The sequence below is a fragment of the Gopherus flavomarginatus genome, chromosome 18 (genome assembly GCF_025201925.1).
Source record: "Gopherus flavomarginatus isolate rGopFla2 chromosome 18, rGopFla2.mat.asm, whole genome shotgun sequence".
In the NCBI taxonomy this organism is placed as follows: domain Eukaryota; kingdom Metazoa; phylum Chordata; order Testudines; family Testudinidae; genus Gopherus; species Gopherus flavomarginatus.
In genome coordinates this window covers 18,522,960-18,541,479 of record NC_066634.1, presented here as the reverse complement: position 1 = coordinate 18,541,479, position 18,520 = coordinate 18,522,960, and the positions used below count along the sequence as shown (strand labels likewise).

At 46.8% G+C, this 18,520-nt stretch overlaps 1 protein-coding gene across 2 annotated transcripts in view; it reads right to left on the bottom strand.

The window, feature by feature from the left end:
- Window positions 1-16,348, bottom strand: part of CLPTM1 (CLPTM1 regulator of GABA type A receptor forward trafficking) — a 40,542-nt gene extending 24,194 nt beyond the window's left edge. The window contains exons 1-3 of one of the 2 annotated variants that reach the window (XM_050927795.1): window positions 16,241-16,348; window positions 15,166-15,281; window positions 3,066-3,189 (exon numbers count right to left, since the gene is read on the bottom strand). In XM_050927795.1, coding sequence (XP_050783752.1) covers window positions 3,066-3,189; window positions 15,166-15,281; window positions 16,241-16,291 — 291 coding nt within the window. In that variant the 5' untranslated portion in view covers window positions 16,292-16,348. The remainder of the gene's footprint in view (window positions 1-3,065; window positions 3,190-15,165; window positions 15,282-16,240) is intronic. The other variant, XM_050927796.1, reaches the window with a different exon arrangement.
- Window positions 16,349-18,520: the final 2,172 nt, after the last annotated feature.

Here is an 18,520-nt window from a genome sequence, read left to right as displayed (position 1 = left end):
AAGTCCTCTTGGTGCTCTGTTTACCCAGTGTGAAAATGAGGGAGGAGGGGATGATGTGCGGGCAGGAAGTGAGTGCAGCTGCACAAAACCGGGGTGACATGCATGGTCAGTCAGCGGAAGAGAACGGTGAACCTGCAGTGTTCCAGCCCCACAGCAGAGCCTGTTGGCACAGACCCATTTGGGAAGTGCTGATCTGTGAGAAGCACGGAGCTCACAGGGAGCAAAGTCAGCTGGGTGAACGCGTTACAAACTTTGCTGGACGTGCTCAGTGTGTGATGTCCAAACCCAGTGTACTCTGGAAAGAGGCAAGACACCGCTCCCTAGCAAGGGCTAGCCCAGCTTTCAAACCTTCACTACTTCAGCTCCAGGGCTGCTCGAATAAAGAGCACAGGAATCTGGCAGTGGCAGGTTAGGGTTCATTTCCCAGAATTCTGTTTTCACTTCCCTCCTTCTCAAGCTGTTCAAACGTCAGAGCCTGAGCCCCCAAGTCTCCTAACCAGCACCTGGCTGATTGCTGGGGGGAAGAATGTTTCCCTACCACATCCTTCTCTGCGTCCCACCATGGATAGGAATTGGAAAGAACTCTTCCAGACTCCTATCCGTTAATGGAAGGAAGTTATTTCAGGGCTCAAAACCACTAGCCAGAAAACCATGGTTTGAGGACCAGGGTGTTCCTTGCACACTCAGGACAAGATTTCTCCACTGGCTCCCATTTTTCCTCCCTTTAAACCTCTCACTCATTTCCCTCACCCCCACATGTTCTCCCTCTTCCTCACCTGTCTCTTCTCATTCCCACTTTACTCCTGGGGGAATTCTGCACCACTGCACATGTGCAGAATTCATATCCCAAAATGACTTGAATTCCCTTTGCTTTCTGATGGGGAAGCAAAGGGAATCTACAAGAGCGGTCATGTAACCCTCCCCAGCAGTATGTTTTGGGTGCCCAGGGAAGCCAGCAGAGAGGTAAATCACTGCAGGGCAGAGGGCAGGACTGGGGAAGACCCAGCTGGTGGCTCCTACCCTGTGCTGGGCTCAGCTGCTAGTCTCGGCTGGGCAGGACAGGACTTCCTCTTCCCCCGCACAGCCTCCAGGGCTGGGTCAGACCCACCCCCAGATTTCTCCCCAGTCTTCAAGAAGCTCTGCAAACACCTCCCCCAACATACTTTTTGCACCCACCTGCTCGTCAGCTGCAGGGGGACGGATCACAGTATGGGGAAGATGCTCCCCCATCCACCCAACCATCCAGACTCCTGCATACCCAGACCCTCCCTCCGAGTCTCACCCCACTCACACACCTAGAACCCCACTCCACTGAGCCACACTCCCCCAGCATCTGGACCCCACACTGAACCACTTACATCCAGACCCCTCTGCCGAGCTCTATTCCACACACCCCAGACCCCTCACCCCCACTGAACTCCAACTACCTTCACCTGGACCCCCCTGCAGAGTCCCATTACCCTTGCACCCAGATCCACCCCTCACCCAGATCTCCCACTGAGCTGCCCATACCCAGATTGCCCCACACCGAACCCTCTCAACCCACACCTGGACCCCCCCCCCATGCTAAGCCCCTCCACACTTGGATCTTGCCAAGCTGAGCCTGCCTGCCCACACCTGGCACAGAGGGGCAGGGCTCTTGGGTATTTCTGGGGCAGCCATGGTCCTTGTGCTGCATCAGGGTCGGGTGCAGCCTCACCATTGAGTCCATGTCACGGGGGAGTTGCAGAGAGATTGCCCACCTCCATGCAACCAGTGGCCTGTGGCCCCGAATGCCATGCTGGAGCCTCCACATTCATTTGACAAATAAAATTTGTAGAATTTAAAAATATCGTGTGCAGAATTTTTTTTTTTTTTTTTGGGCACAGAATGCCCTCAGGAGTACCACTTCAACTCCCCATCTGAGAGCCAGGCCTGGGTTTTCCCGCTCCCCAGCGTTCCTACAAGTGCTGCTCCCTTCAACTCATCATCTAGCCCTCTGCAGCAGCTGCACTGCTTGCCCTGTTGGCTGTGTGACCACCTCTCAGGTGCACATACTCAAACTGTACTTCCCTCACAGGGACGATCCCAGTAGCTGTAGCTCCCTCCTGGCCATGCCCAAGAGAGACAGGAAGGTATCTGGGCTAGTTTATGTGCAGGAGAGGAAGGGGTTGCTAGGTTCCCTCTATGTTAACGTTCAGCACCAAGAAACAAGGCTGCTCAGGAAGAGGCCTTTACCCTGGGAGAAGTCCAATATGGAGAGAGAGGAGCAGTGACTAGGTAGCAGGCTGGGAACTGGAGACACCCTTGGGAGCAGAAGAAAGGGAAATGAACTCCCCACCCCTAGATTCTATTTATGGCAAAATCCCAGTGGGACCTGGAACTAGGCTCACATAACTCAGCTGAGTTCACTCCAATCAGAATACACTGAAAAAATTGCCCTTGCCTTTGGAATTCATCAGCTGCACAAAGTTAAATGTACCAAAGCATGACCTCCCCCCTCCAGCCCACCAAAACAGCCCTTTCCTCCTGAACGCTTCCTAGAAACAGTCTCCCTACCATGTCCCCCTTCCCAGAATTAGTCCTCTCCCCTCTATTGCATCATTCGCTTTTTCAAGGTTATTTTCACACCTACAAGGACTAGAAGCCTTTTTTTTTTTTTTTTTTTAAAGGAAAGCTGAGATTCTGGAAGACGTTTATGATACAGGGTGGATTCTGCAATTCTGTGCAACATAGGAGACCCATACTGCCCTTTTAGAGCATCTTGAGGATTTTGGCCTGTGTCAGGCACACTGACTAATTCAGTCTTCCCACCCCTGGGAGATGGCATCATTTTCCAAGTAGGGGCACTGAAGTGACATGACTTAAGCACAGTGCAGTGCAGGGTTCATTTCCCAGAGTTCTAGTCTTAGTGCGCTGCCCCAATTACTATCCTCCTAGGACAGGATGATACAGACACAGCCTGAAGCCATATTTGCCCTACCTCTGAGATTGGCCGTAACAACTGTCTGATATCCATGCGGTTGCAATGGCTACCCCTGCTCAGAACCTGGGTCAGCTAACAGGCCTGCTCCTTTCACCATTACCATTAAAGTGTCTTTAGGGAAAAGGTTGCGGCTCGGAACGCGGGGTGCTCCACCAGCGCTACTCTGATCCTGTGGTGCCGGCCCACGACGGAACCAACTGCTGATGGCCCAGATGATGAAGATCCTATGGAAGAAAGAGGGGGAGTGAATTAACACTGACATTTTACCCAATCCTTTCTGACACAGCCAAATGCCCTCCTTAATCACATAACAGAAGCCCCACACCCCAAGCCTTCAACTGAAGTGCTGACAGATCTGCTAGGAGGACTGTGCTTGCTGTATGGCCAGCCAGCTCTGTAATGAAAAAGCTTTCACTGGTTTCTCTCAGTCACATTGCTTTTTCAGACTTACAGCCTGTGGTTATGAGGCCCAGCCAAGGTAAACTGGTTCTGTGCCAGTTCACGGTTACAGACTCCTGCTGAGCAACACTATGAAAAACTGACTAGGTCTGTGCTGCAAATTAAAACCAAGTATGCTCAGTACGTGACATCGATACAAAGAGCTGAGAGAACACCCAGTGAGATGAGCGGGCCATTTCACACCTTTGCAAGCCTCATATGGGTGTGCAGAACATGGACCCCTATGTTAGGCTCCAATATGGAGTCCCAAGTTTCTCCTGCCACTTGCTGTCTCTAGCTGGTAGATGTACTCTTCATAGCCTCTCTACCACCACTTTCCCTCCTCCCTCTAGCCCTTCTAGTTCTACCACAGAGAGGCTGGGCAGCGTTGGTAGCTGAGAAAGAGCAAGATGTGCCCATTAGGAGGCTCCCATATGCCCCAACCCCACACGTGCCCCATAGTCATAACCTCTTCACTGTCACCACCACTTCAAGAGAAAACCAAAGGAAATTCACAGCCAAACAACTAAAAAGCAGAACAGTAGTTGCCTCGTTTCCGACAAGACCCTGAACGAGGGGCTACATTTGTAGCTCCTGGTTTTCAGAAGTTTTAAGTTTAGCTTTCCTCCACATTCTGGAAGGGTACAAGGCAGCATTCCTCAGGCAACCTGAGCTCTGCATTAACAAACCTCTTCGGCCGTCCAAATAGTACATGAAAACGCCACATATGTGAGAGGTGCCCAATGAATTCTCACACTGTTTGACAGGGCAAGGCAATAGAGTAAGTGAGAATTTACTGGGATACACAGTCCACAGAAGTTGGCAGTGAAGTCAGCTTTTAGTTAAGTACCCCAAACCTAAATGCACCTACAGAAGGCTGTGCTGACACTTGAAAATAAACTATAGCGATACCAGGGACTGACAGAGCCCTAATGACACAGAGAAATCTGCAGTACTGGATCCCTACCTAGTAGATTCCCAGATTCCAAGGCCAGAGGGGACCACTGCGATCAACTAGTCTGATCTTTTGTATAGCATAAGCCAGAGAACTGCCCCAAGATAATTCCTTTTGAACTACAGACTATCAAACGCTACTCAGCCCTTTGAGCTAAGAGAGGGCATGCCAAGTAGATATTACAATGGATTTTGTACACTTAACACTGAAACAGCTAACTATGCGTTGCACATTTCCAAGCGGAAAGTCCTTACTGCCAGCCCTTCTGCAAGCTAATTTACCTTAATAAGTCGAAAAGTTCAAAGTTCCAATTCTTTCAAGGTTCAGTACCACAGAGGTATGCCAGTTACAATATTAAGTGCCACTGCCAATAGTTACACCGAAGGCTTCGCAGCTAGGAATTTATTTTCTAGAGCAGTTAGCCACAAAAAACTTGTTAAAAATGTGTTAAAGACACAGAACCAAGAGAGGCAGGACATTTCAGGCACTAAAGGTGCGTGCTGAAATTTGTGTCCTGCAAGTCTCGCATCTACTCTGAGTGCCACATTCCAAGCTCAACTTCGTTATCTGACCAGCCCAAGTCAGCCCCCTCCAAGTCACTGGGCTGAATTCCCACATCTGCTCTGTTGAATGTAAACTTCCACCCTTTCCCCTCTAGGCCTCTGCTCTACTCATCTCACCTGCTGTCCCCACCCTCGCTGCAACAGTGCAAGCCCCAGAGTACACCTACACTTTGATTAAAAAAAACCCCACACCACCAAGTCTCAGAGCTCAGGTCAGTAGGCTCAGGCTCATGGTCTCAAGCTGTGGGACTAAAAATAGTGTAGCCACACAGGCTGGAGCCTAGGCTCTGAGACCCTCTCCCCTTCTGGAGTTTTATAGCCCTGCAGCCCAAGCCCTTGAGCCTAAGTCAGCTGATGTGTCAGTGATGGATGTGCCATAGGTCTTTTACTGCAGTGCAGACATACCCTCAGAGCCCTTACTGTTCCACATGCCAGCCTGGCCCATGCATGGAACACCCCTCCAACTCTACTACCCCTGCGACTAGATAGGTTTGTTCAAATCTCAGGATTTTTCAGGAAAGCAAAGTGGCCGAAGATTTAGTTCTCTCTCCTGGCTCAATGAATCTTTTTCCTGGCCCACTGGCAGGAAGCTGAGTTGTGATCACTCCCGACGAGAGTTTGCCAAAGCAGACGAGAGTCAGAGCACCCCATGAAAGAGTAAGAACATGATCCAGGTGGTGTCAGGGAAAAAATAAATTCCTCCTTTTTGAGAACGTGGCATGGGGAGGTGGGTTATTTTGAGGAGGCTGGGTGTTTTGTAGAGGGAATGCCAGGGCATGAAGGGCCTATGAGGCTAAAAAAAGGGTGGGGTGGGGCAGATGGGGCAGAGCTCCTTAGAAAATGGTGGGCAGTGGAAATCACAGGGGAGTTTGGATTCTGCCGTCTCTGGTGGAGATCCTTAGTCTGCTGCCCACTACAGCCGTGTCATAGCCACCTTAAGGTGGCTCAGAGGGGAATACAACGCTACCATGTGCTGGATATACAGAGACTCGAGGGCAGGGTGGAGAGCAAGTCAAGTTCTCAAGCCTGTGGGTTGTAGCAGGACAAGTCAAAGCACAGAGAATGTGTACAAGACAAAAAACAACAGCTGTGACCACAGCTCATCCTGCTGATCAGAATTGTCTCACTGGTGCCTCATGCTTCCCCATCAGTTTCTGGAATCTATCATGTTGTATCATGTCTGTCTTTGATTGTAAACTCTTTGGGGGCAGGAAGATTAATGGATTCCAAGGCCAGAAGGGACCATTGTGATCATCCAGTCTGACCTTCTATATACGACAGGCCAGAGAACTGCCCCAAAACCATTGCTAGAACAGAGCTTTTAGAAAAACATCCTGATTTTAAGAAGGTCAGTGACGGAGGTCCCCAACCCTTGGTAAATTGTTCCAATGGTTAATTACTCTCACTGGCCCAATCTGAATTTGTCTAGCTTCAACTTCCAGTTATTGGATCACATTAGACCTTTCGCTGATAAACTGAAGAGCCCATTATTAAATATTTGTTCCCCATGTAGGTATTTATAGACTAATCAAATTGCCCCTTAAGTCTCTCTTTATTAAGCTAAATAGATTCAGCTTGAGTCTCATTACAAGACATGTTTTCTAATCCTTGAATCATTCTCACGGCTCTTTTCTGACCCCTCTCTGATTTATCAACATCCTTCTTGAATTACAGACAACAGAACTGGACACAGGGTTCCAGCAGCAGTCACCAGTGTCAAATACAGACAAAAGAACCTCTACCCTACCTGAGATTCCCGTTTATGCATTCTAGGATTGCATTAGCTCAGGGGTCCCCAACTCGATGCCCGCAGGTGTATCTTAATGTGCCCGTGTCCTGGCCCCTGGGAGAGCACCCGCCGAAATGCCGCTGAATTTCAGCAGCATTTCAGTGGGGACGCCTCTCGATGACGATGCTTGTCACCAACAAGTGACGTTATCTAGAGGCGTCGCTCCCGAATTTCGGGGGCAACACCTCTCGATGACGTCACTTGACGGCAAGCAGCGTCATCGAGAGGCGTCGTTGCTGAAATGCCCTCGAAATTCAATGGCATTTCAGTGGGTACTCCACTGCCGCAGTTGTCCTTCATCTGGTGCCCGCCAGACAAAAAGGCTGGGGACCACTGCATTAGCTCTTCTGGACACAGTGTCATACTAGGAGCTCATAGGAGCTGATCATCCACAATCCCCAAACCTTTTTCAGAGTCAGTGCTTCCCAGGATAGAGTCCCCCATCCTGTAAGTATGGCCTAAGACTCATCAAGTCTAAGGGGAAAAACAATTGAAGACAGTTGGCAGTTTTTCAAAGAGACATTATTAAGGGCACAAGAGCAAACTACCCCACTGTGTAGGAAAGATAGGAAGTATGGCAAGAGACCAAACTGGCTTAACCAGGAGATGTTCAGTGATCTAAAACTCAAGAGTCGTACAAAAAGTGGAAATTTGGTCAAATTACAAAGGATGAATATAAAACAAAACAACACAAGTATGTAGGGACAAAATTAGAAAAGCCAAGGCACAAAAGGAGATCAAACTAGCTAGGGACATAAAAGGAAACAAGAAAAACATTCCACAAATACATTAGAAGCAAAAGGAAGACCAAGGACAGAGTAGCCCTGTTACTCAATGAGGGGTGGGGGAGAGACAGTAACAAACAATGTGGAAATGGCAGAGGTGCTTAATGACTTCTTTGTTTTGGTGTTCACCAAGAAGGTTGGTGGCGACTGGACATCTAACAGTGAATGACAGTGAAAATGAGGTAGGATCAGAGGCTAAAATAGGGAAAGAACAAGTCAAAAATTACTTAGACAAGTTAGGAGTTTTCAAATCACCAGGGCCCGATGAAATGCATCCTAGAATTCTCAAGGAGACGACTGAGGAGATATCTGAGCCATTAGCAACTATTTTTGAAAAGTCATGGAAGAAGGGAGACAGTGCGGAAGACTGGAAAAGGGCAAATCTAGTGCCCATCTATAAAAAGGGACATAAGGACAACCTGAAGAATTACAGAGCAGTCAGCTTAATTTCTGTACCAGGAAAGATAATGGAGCAAATAATTAAGCAATCAATTTGCAAACATCTAGAAGATAATAAGGTGATAAATAACAGTCAGCATGGATTTGTCAAGAACAAATCATGCCAAACAACCTGATAGATTTCTTTGACAGCGAAACAAGCCTTGTGGAGGGGGAGGGGGGAAGCGTTAGATGTGGTACATCTTTACTTTAGTAAGGCTTTTGATACTGTCTCACATGACTGTCTCAAACAAACTAGGCAAATACAACCTAGATGGAGTTACTATTAGGTGGGTGCATTACTGCTTGGAAAATCGTTCCCAGAGAGTAGTTATCAGTGGTTCACAGTCATGCTGGAAGGGCATAATGAGTGGGGTCCTGTAAGGATCGGTCATGGGTCCAGTTCTGTTCAATATCTTCATCATTGATTTAGAAAATGGCATAGAGAGTACACTTATAAAGTTTGCGGACGATACCAAGCTCGGAGGGGTTGCAAGTGCTTTGGAGGATAAGGTTAAAATTCAAAATGATCTGGAGAAACTGGAGAAATGGTCTGAAGTAAATAGGATGAAATTCAATAAGGACAAATGCAAAATACTCCACTTAGGAAGGAACAATCAGTTGCACACATACAAAATGGGAAATGAATGCCTAGGAAGGAGTACTGTGGAAAGGGATCTAGGGGTCATAGTTGATCACAAGCTAAATATGAGTCAGTGTAACGCATTGTAAGCAGGACATGAGAAGTAATTCTTCTGTTCTACTCCATGCTGATTAGGCCTCAACTGGAGTATTATGTCCAGTTTTGGGCAACACATTTCAGGAAAGATGTGGACAAATTGGAGAAAGTCCAGAGAAGAGGAACAAAAAATATTAAAGGTCTAGAAAATATGACCTATGATGGAAGATGGAAAAAATTGTGTTTGTTTAGTCTAGAGAAGAGAAGACTGAGAGGGGATATAACAGTTGTCAAGTACATAAATGGTTGTTACAAGGAGGATGGAGAAAAATTGTTGTTCTTAACTGCTGCGGATAGGACAAGCAGCAATGGGCTAAGACTGCAGCAACAGTGGTTATGCACTGTGATAAACTGCCTCGGGAAGTTGTGGAATCTCCATCATTAGGGATTTTTAAGAGCAGGTTGAACAAACACCTATTAAGGATGGTCCAGATCAGTGTTTCCCAAACTGTGTTCCGCACAATGTGAATACGTGTTCCGTGAAAGAATAATAATTAGAAAAAAGGGTCTTTAAATTATTTTTTATTTTAAATTTAGCATATTTGAAGTGTAGTTTACAACTCTTTGAATGACTATAATTTAACATAAAACTTTTTCCAGTTATTGATAGATCTTGTATTGAATATCATGGCGTAAAGAGAATGTGGCACATCTACCCCTTTTGGGCACGTTTCAGTTAGTGACGTCGTACCCCTTCCGCTCAAGGCTGCGCCAACTGCAGTGGTATGCACACACCATTCTCTTTACGCCATGTTGAACATAACATTCACTCAATACGTTCAAACCTGTGGGTCTTTACTGTGTGTACGATAAGCACAACTAAACTAGCTTCACTTGAAACAATATAAATATTTGTGACAAAAAACTTGAAAAAAATCAGTATTTCTAAATATTGTTACTAAACCCAATCACCATGGATTTGTGGCTAAAAGAAGGAACTTTGAAACAAAAAGCAAGTTCTTCTGGTACTCCAACTGTGGCCAAAATAAATGAGCAAAATATTGTGACACTTCAAAAGGAGGATGAACAATCACAGTCTTTTGTTGCCGAAAAATCTGTTAGTACTAATGAGTTATCCAAGGTGAAAGAATTTCCACTGAAGTATATCAAAAAACAAGAAGCAGGTGTTAAAAGACCAAAATGAAAGTATGATGAAAGTTATTTGTCTTTCGGTTTTGTGTGTGTTGGAAATAAAGATGTTCTTGATGCGCAGTTCGTTGCGTGCAACAAAATACTAGCAAACAGTTCATTGGCTCCTGCTAAACTTCGTAGGCATTTGGAAACCAAGCATGCTGAATGCAAAGACAAAGATATAAGTTTTTTCAAGAGGAAGCGTGACTCACTTGGAAATTGTAAACTTTCAGTGATTAAAATTGATAAAACAGACAACAAAAGTGCAACAGAGGCATCTTATCGAGTACGTTACCATATAGCGCTTGCCGGAGAAGCTCACACTATTGGAGAAATGCTTATCAAGCCTTGCGCGAAAGATATTGTAATGTGCATGTTGAGCGAGCAGTCTGGTAAAAAAATGGATGCTGTACAGTTGTCAAATAATACTGCTGCATGTCGTATTAAAGATCTTGCCAATGATATAGAAAAAGAGCTAGTTTGCCGACTGAAAATTGGCCATGAGTATTCACTGCAGTTAGATGATTTCACTGACGTTTCAGGACTTGCTGTGCTATTAGTATCTGTCCGACATAGATTTAATAATATTATTGAAGAGGACCTGCTCTTATGTGAATCTCTGCAAAGCAACACAACTGGAGAAGAAATATCCAACTGCATTAAACAATTTTATCAGAAAGCATGAAATTAGTTGAGGAAAATGTATTGATGTATGTACTGATGGTGCTCTAGCAATGATCGGGAAGATGAAGGGAGCTGTAACGCGAATCATAAGTGTGGCACCAGAACGCACTAGAACATCGTGTTCTACACAGACAAGCACTTGCAGTTAAAAAAATACCAGCATATCGGAAAATTGTGCTCGATGAAGCAGTGCAAATTATCAATTTTGTCAAATCTTGACCACTTCAATCCAGGTTATTTAAAATTTTGTGTGAGGAAATGGGTCGTCATCACAAAGCACTTCTTTTACATACAGAAGCGAGGTGGCTATCCAGAGATAAAGTGCTAGTGAGGCTTTTTGAGCTTCGCAGTGAACTACTGGTATTCTTCACTTCAGATAATTCAGGAGGAAAATTTAATGACTGTCTGACAAATTCCTCATGGCTAATGAGACTTGCGTATCTTGCAGATATTTTCGCAAAATTAAATGAGATTAATCTATTGTGAAAGGAAAGAATGTGACTATTTTTACTACAATGGATAACATTTCATCGTTAAAAAAGAAACTGGAATTCTGGGCATCTTCAGTAGAAGAGTAACTTTGACTGCTTCCCTACAGTCCATGACTTTCTGACTGAAATAAATTCTACAGTCCACGAAGTTTCCAGCCTCATTTTACAGCACTTACATGACTTGTAGGCCTCTTTATTAGAATATTTTCCTACAACTACTGATGATAATGCTTGGGTTGAAAATCCGTTTGTAATTACAACCAAACCAGTCGGCTTTACTGCACACGATTATGAAAGCCTAATAGACTTAATTTCTGACTCTGATTTGAAACAAAAGTTTAAGGATCTCCTGCTGAATAATTTTTGGAGCAGCCTATCAGAAGAGCACCCTAATGTGGCTAAACGTGCAGTTTGAGTGCTTCTTCCTTTTGCTACAACTTATTTGTGTGAGACAGGATTTTTGTATTATACTGCAACAAACCAAATATAGGAATAGACTTGATGCTGCACCTGACATGAGGATTCAACTTCTGAGCATTATTCCTAACATTAAGCGAATCTGTGACAGAAAAACGCAGGAACACCAATCCCATTAAATCCAAATTTGTATCTTTGTTTATAAAAATAGATTTTCCTAGTAAAAATCTAATTTGTTTGGTGTTTGTGTATATATAAAAATAGCTTTTTTAAAATAGAACACTTTTTAATTTTGACTCTCGCACTTGATTTTTGTACTACTTTATACGCGCTTTCCAGTTAGAAATTGTTAGTTCAAGTTATTTTAAATTTGTATTTCTGCTTTGTTTTATAAAATAAAATTTATTTGAGCATAAATAACGCAATTTTTATTTGAAAACCAAATGACTACAAAATAATATTATAAGTGTTCTGTAACAAGCTAAAAAGTGTTTCATGGCCAAAAAAGTTTGGAAAACGCTGGTCTAGATAATACTTAGTCCTGCTTTGAGTGCAGGGAATGGGATTAGATGACTTCTCGAGGTCCCTTCCAGTTCTATGATTCTATGACTTGTAGGCTCTAAAGCAGGGGTCCCCAAGCAGTGCCCGCGGGCGCCATGGCGCCCGCCGCGGAGTCTAAGTGCACCCGTGTACTGGCCACTGGACGAGCATCTGCCGAAATACTGCCAAAATTTGGTGGCATTTCAGCAGCGACACCTCTGGATGACGCTACTTGCCACTGACGAAGAGTGTCATCCAGAGGTGTTGCCGGCGCCATTTCGGCAGCGATGCCACTGGATGATGCCGCTTGTCAGGGGCATTTCGGTGGATGCCTGTCCGCTGCCACGGTCCTCCATGGCTCGTCGTCTGGCGCCCGCCAGACAAAAAAGGTTGGGGACCCCTGCAAAGGTTTGCATTGTTTTGTTTTTGAGTGCAGTTATGTAACAACAACAAAAATCTGCCTTTTAAAGTTGCACTTTCACAATGAAAAAATTGCATTACGGTACTTGTATGAGGTGAATTGAAAAACATCTTTTTTACAGTGCAAATATTTGTAATAAAAACAAAAAGTGATCATTGTACACTTTGTATTCTGTGTTGTAATTTAAATCAATATATTTTAAAATGTAGAAAAACATCCAAAAATAGTTAATACATTTCAATTGGTATTCTATTAATAGTGCAATTAAAACTGTGATTAATCGCAATTGCTTTTTTTGCGTTAATCGCGTCAGTTAACTGCAATTAATTGACAGCCTATTTTTAATCTCGCCTCACACGGAAGCTATTCCATGCCCCTAATCATTTTTGTTGCCCATCTCTGTATCTTTTTCAATTCTAATATCTCTTTTTAGTGATGGGGCAATAGATTGGCAAACAGTATTCAAGACATGGGCATACCATGGATTAATATAGAGGCATTATAATATTTTCTGTTTTATTGTCTATTCCTTTACTAATAGTTCCTAACGTTGTTAGCTTTTTTGACTGCAGCCGCACATTGAGCAGATGTTTTCAGAGAACTAGCCACAATATCTCCAAGATCTCTTTCTTGAACGGTAACAGCTAATTTAGATCCCATCATTTTGCATGTATAGTTGGGATTATATTTTCCAATATGCATTACTTTGCACTTAACATTGAATTTTACCTGCCATTTTGTTACCCAGTCATTCAGTTTAGTGAGAGCCCTTTGTAACTCTTTGCAGTCTGCTTTGGACTGACATATTTTGAGTAATTTTGTATCATCTGAAAATTTTACCACCTCACTGTTTACCCCTTTTTCCAGATCATTTATGAATATGTTGAAGAGCACTGATTGCTGAACAGACCCTGCAGGACATTGCCTTTTACCTCTTTCCATTCTCAAAACTGACCATTTATTCCTACCCTTTGCTTCCTATCTTTTAACCAGTTAGCAATCCATTGGATCCCTCTTATCCCATGACTGCTTACTTTGCTTAAGAGCCTTTGGTGAGGTCCCTTGTCAAAGGCTTTCCGGAAGTCTAAATACACCATATCCACTGGATCCCCCTTGTCAACATGTTTGTTGATCTCTCTCAAAGAATTCTAATAGATTGGTGAGGTATGATTTCCATTTATAAAAGCAATATTGACTCTTACCCCAACAAAGCATGTTCACCTGTATGTCTGATAATTCTGCTCTTCACTACAGTTTCGACCAATCTACCTGGTACAGAAGTTAGGTTTTACCGGCTGTAATTGCCAGGATCGCCTCTCCAGCTTGGAGTTTAATTTAAGAAGACTGTTAGCCTGGGAACCTGTCTTAAATAGAGGACTGTTCCAGTCTTGAATGAATGAAGTTAACTTAGAAACATGGCAAGGGCCTACACCAGCCTGGAATGCTTATCTAGTCTGTAAAAGACTTGTTCTGACTCTGGGGGCTGGGAGCTAAAGAGCATCAAGCTGTATGGGAATCTTTAACCTAAGCTATTTCAGTTCCTATGGGACTTTTATTTTATTTTTTCCCCTGTATTTCCAATGCTCCTGACTCTCCATATCTGTCTTCATCACAATATTAGAGCCCACAACTCTCAATTCACACACAAACTGCTCTCATCACCACCACATTCTTTCACAGTGGCCGTGCAAATGTGGTAGAGTCAAAAAAAATTCTTTAACATCTGCAAAACCTCCAGCAACAATTTCTTTCAGGTTAACAATTAACCTGATTAATCCACATTCTTTCCACACACTGGCTGCTGTGAAGCTTTCCTGTTCCCAAGAAAACTGAGCAGATTTAGCTTGAACTGTCTGCAGCCATAGAAGCAGGACAATCTCTGAAGGAAATAGACACTTGGCTCTCTCCAGTCACACCTTGACTAGCATTGTTCACTCCGATTCTGGATGTCCTGGGACGACACTCTACTCAACTTTTATTTTATCTCCTCCTTCAGTGCTGCTGAAGGCTAGTTGAGAACACTAACATCTACTTAGAGAAGGGCACGATGCTCACTGCTCTAGTGGAGGAATCTGCTCAAAAGCTCTCACTTGATGCTGATCGTCACTGGAGAGACTAATACCTATATTTCCATTTTTGGTTATGAAATGGAGAAGCTGTGATGAGACATTCTGAAGTAGCTCAATGCCTCGCACTTTCAACTGACAACCAGGGCTGTGACCTGGGTATGTACAGAGACACGGCTATCTCCTTTCAGTAATGGATACACATGAGGTGCCTGTGCCAATACTAGATCATGAGGCATTAGTCTCTCAACTGCAGTGCATGGTGGAGTGAAAAAGCTGAGCTCTGGTGGCTCTGCTCTTCTCCCTCCCACCTGAAGGAGCCCCAGATTAGTGTTAGGCATTGCAGTTAGGGGACTGCAGCATTCTATGCGATACGAGACTGGTGGCAGAGCTGGCGGGTGAAGCGTTGAACTGTGGGTGAAGTGCTGTCCGTATGCAGATGACCCCAACTTTATAGCTTTGTCTCAGACCAGAACATGTCTTGCTCTTGCAGCAGTGGCTGGGCTGTGGGGTTTCTCAAGAGACCAGAGGAGCGGGAGTTTTTAGTTGTCAATGTTCCCTTGCTGAATGGCAGTTTTTAACATAAGATGGGATCTGTTGATGTTTTGTTACTAAATGTATTTGTAATAACTGTCATAGCACCTACAGCCAGGGGCAAGGGATTCAGAGGCCAAATTGAAATTAACATCAGGTTTTTAATATGTGATGAGCACAGGGCAGCTGGGGAATCAGCCAGGGCTCACCTGAACAACACTCCTTTGATGACCTGCCAGGCATTGGGAGCTTGTTGCTGGGGCTGGTTCTGCTGCTGGGTCTCTGCAGTCGGGGCCCCCGCCACGGTTCCATTACTCGTTACCTGCTTTGGAGGGAGGAGCAGATACGGACTGCTAAGCAGTGCACAGGGCAGCAGGTTATCTGCTTTTGCTGGTGGGAAACGGCCATATGTTGGGCAGGGCCAGGTGGTTCCCCCAGCTGGCTACGCAGGACAAGCCCCCAACCAGGGCCGCTGGGGGAGCCCAGAGCCCCAGTCTGGAAACAACACAGGGGCTCCCATGGATTCCAGGACTGAAGGACCTGGGCCATAACAGAAGGGACGGGGTGGTCCAGGGAGATGAACTCGGGCATGAGAGGAGGCTAGAAGCTGAGTCGGGGCAGCCTGGCGAGGAAGGGGACTGAGGAGCTCAGGAAGCAGAGCATGGGGGGAAAGGGAGCAGGTGGGGAGCTGAGCTGGGACCGGCCTAGGGATAAGTGAGGGTAAGGGGGGCCCGGCTGAGTGGAGCCCAGCGGCTAGGGAAGCCGAACACGACCAGGGCAGAGGAGGGAGGAAGCGAGGAGCTGAGACGGCCAAGGGAGAGCAGAGTCAGGCTGAGGTGGGGAGCTGAGAAGCCCTGGACCAGTGGGGGAAGGGGGGCCGAGCAGAGAGAGAGAGCAGAGCCCAGTGGGCAGGGGCAGGATGAGGTGGGGGCTGAGCCGCCCCGGGCCGGCGGGGGAAGGGACCGAGCCGAGAGAGAGCAGAGCGCAGTCGGCAGGGGCGGGATGAGGTGGGGGCTGAGCCGGCCCGGCCCGGCGGGGGAAGGGGCCGAGCAGAGCCCAGTGGGCAGGGGCGGGATGAGGTGGGGGCTCCGGCGGGGGAAGGGGCCGAGCCCGGGGACAGCGGAGCCCAGTGGGCAGGGGCGGGATGTGGTGGGGGCTGAGCCGCCCCGGCCCGGCGGGGGAAGGGGCGGCAGGGCCCAGGGAGCGCAGCCGAACCCGTGGGGAGCGGTTATGGGGCCGGGGAACAGACTCCAGGGACCCGGCGACACGCCACAGCGCCGCTACCTGCTCCGGGCCGGAACCAGGAAGCGCCGCCTGCGTCTCCGGCGCCGCCATCTTGCTGCACCGATACCTGCGTTGATCTCGCGAGAAGCTGCTCCCGGGCCCGCCCCCTTTGGAGATCACATGATGATCTGGTCATGTGACTGTTCCTCAACGAGGAGCCACGCCCAGTTCCGGCCGCAAGTCTGAGCTGGGCCGTGACGTAATGCGGAGGGAGGAGCTGAGCGGAGGGGGCGGTGCTGAGCCAGAGGGGGCAACGGCGGGGGGGAATATAGTGAGGTCTCGGGGGGGAGCTGAGCCGGGGGGAGTAGTGGGGGGAGCTGGGGCTGTGGGGGAGCTGAGCTGGGGGAGTAGCGGGGTGGGGGGAGCTGAGCTGAGGGAGTAGTTGGGGGAGCTGGTGCTGGGGGGGAGCTGAGCCAGAGGGGGAGTAGTGGGGGGAGCTGAGCCAGAGGGGGAGTAGTGGGGGGAGCTGAGCCAGAGGGGGAGTAGTGGGGGGAGCTGGGGCTGTGGGGGAGCTGAGCCAGAGGGGGAGTAGTGGGGGGAGCTGAGCCAGAGGGGGAGTAGTGGGGGGAGCTGGGGCTGTGGGGGAGCTGAGCCAGAGGGGGAGTAGTGGGGGGGGGCTGAGCCAGAGGGGGAGTAGTGGGGGGAGCTGGGGCTGAGGGGGAGCTGAGCCAGAGGGGGAGTAGTGGGGGGAGCTGAGGCTGAGGGGGAGTAGTGGGGGGAGCTGGGGCTGTGGGGGAGCTGAGCCAGAGGGGGAGTAGTGGGGGGAGCTGAGGCTGAGGGGGAGTAGTGGGGGGAGCTGGGGCTGAGGGGGAGCTGAGCTGGGGGACCGTAGTTAGTGGGGGAGCTGAGCCGGAGGAGGCGTAATGGGCAGGAGGGGATGGGGAGCTGAACTAGTGGTGAGGTGAGGGAGGCGATAGTTTTAATCTCTTATTTTATGTGCCGTTAAATGTGTCTCTGCTGCTACAGCTAAAACCTGCAGTGTGAGGCCCCTAGTGCTGGATGCTCAATCCAGAGCGGGCTGTTCAGCCTCTGCGCCTTGGCTTCCCATCCCCACACTGTGGATATAGCTCTTCTCTATCTCACAATGGGGTTTTGAGGCTCTATGCAGAGGTGCTCATAGTACAGTGCTGGGGGTCAGATAAGGACTAAACAGGTTACATTGTTTTAAATCAAAGCCATTTAAATCACTGATTGTAACCATGATTTACATCAGCAAGCATGAAATCTTGATTTGAATAATCAATTTTAATCTTATTTTGTATTTGTAGTGTTCAGTTCTTTTCCTAAGGATAGGTTTAATCTCATAGGCCTGGTCTACACTGGGGAGATGGGGTGTCGATGTAAGATACACAACTTCAGCTACAGGACTAGCATACCTGAAGTCAATGTATCTTATTTCGACTTACCTGCCGTCCTCATGGTGCAGGATCGATGGCCGCAGCTCCCCGTCGACTCTGCTTCTGCCTCTCGCCCTGGTGGAGTTCTGGAGTCGACAGGAGCGCATTCGGGGATTGATTTATTGCGTCTAGATGAGACGCGATATTTTGATCCCCAATAGATTGATCGCTACCCACCAATCCGGTGGGTAGTGTGGACCTACTCATAGGCTCCTAACTGTTAAAACGTAGAATAGTAGAATATCAGGGTTGGAAGGGACTCAGAAGATCATCTAGTCCACCCCCCTGCTCAAAGCAGAACTAGCTATATCTGAACTAAGCATCTAGTCTTGCAAAAATAGTAAGTAATAGCAGAAAAGAAACGGGTTAGATTACCTTTTGTTTTAGCTTGGGAATTTTTCCTGTGCTAAAAGGGAGGTTTAGTCCTGTTTTTGTAACTTTAAAGTTTTGCCTAGAGGGGAAATTCTCTGTGTTTTTGAGTGTTTTGTTATTTAGTAAAGTACTTACCATCCTGATCTTACAGAGGTGATTTTATTACCTTTTCTTTAATTAAATTATTTTTTTTAAGAACCCGATTGATTCTTCATGGTTCTTAAGATCCAAAAGTTTGAGTCTATGTTCATCTGTACCAATTGGTGAGGATGTTATTTTCAAGCCTCCCCAGGAAAGGGGGTGTAGAAGCTTAGGGGGATATTTGGGGAAAGTAGGGCCCCAAGTGGCCCTCCCTGAATGTTTGCTTAAATCACTTGGTGGTGGCAGCGATACTAAGGCAAGGAAGGAATTTGTGCCTTGGGGAAATTTTAACTTAAGCTTTTAAAAATAAGCTTAGGGGATCTTTCATGCACGTCTCCACATCTGTACCCCAGAGTTCAGAGTGGGGAAG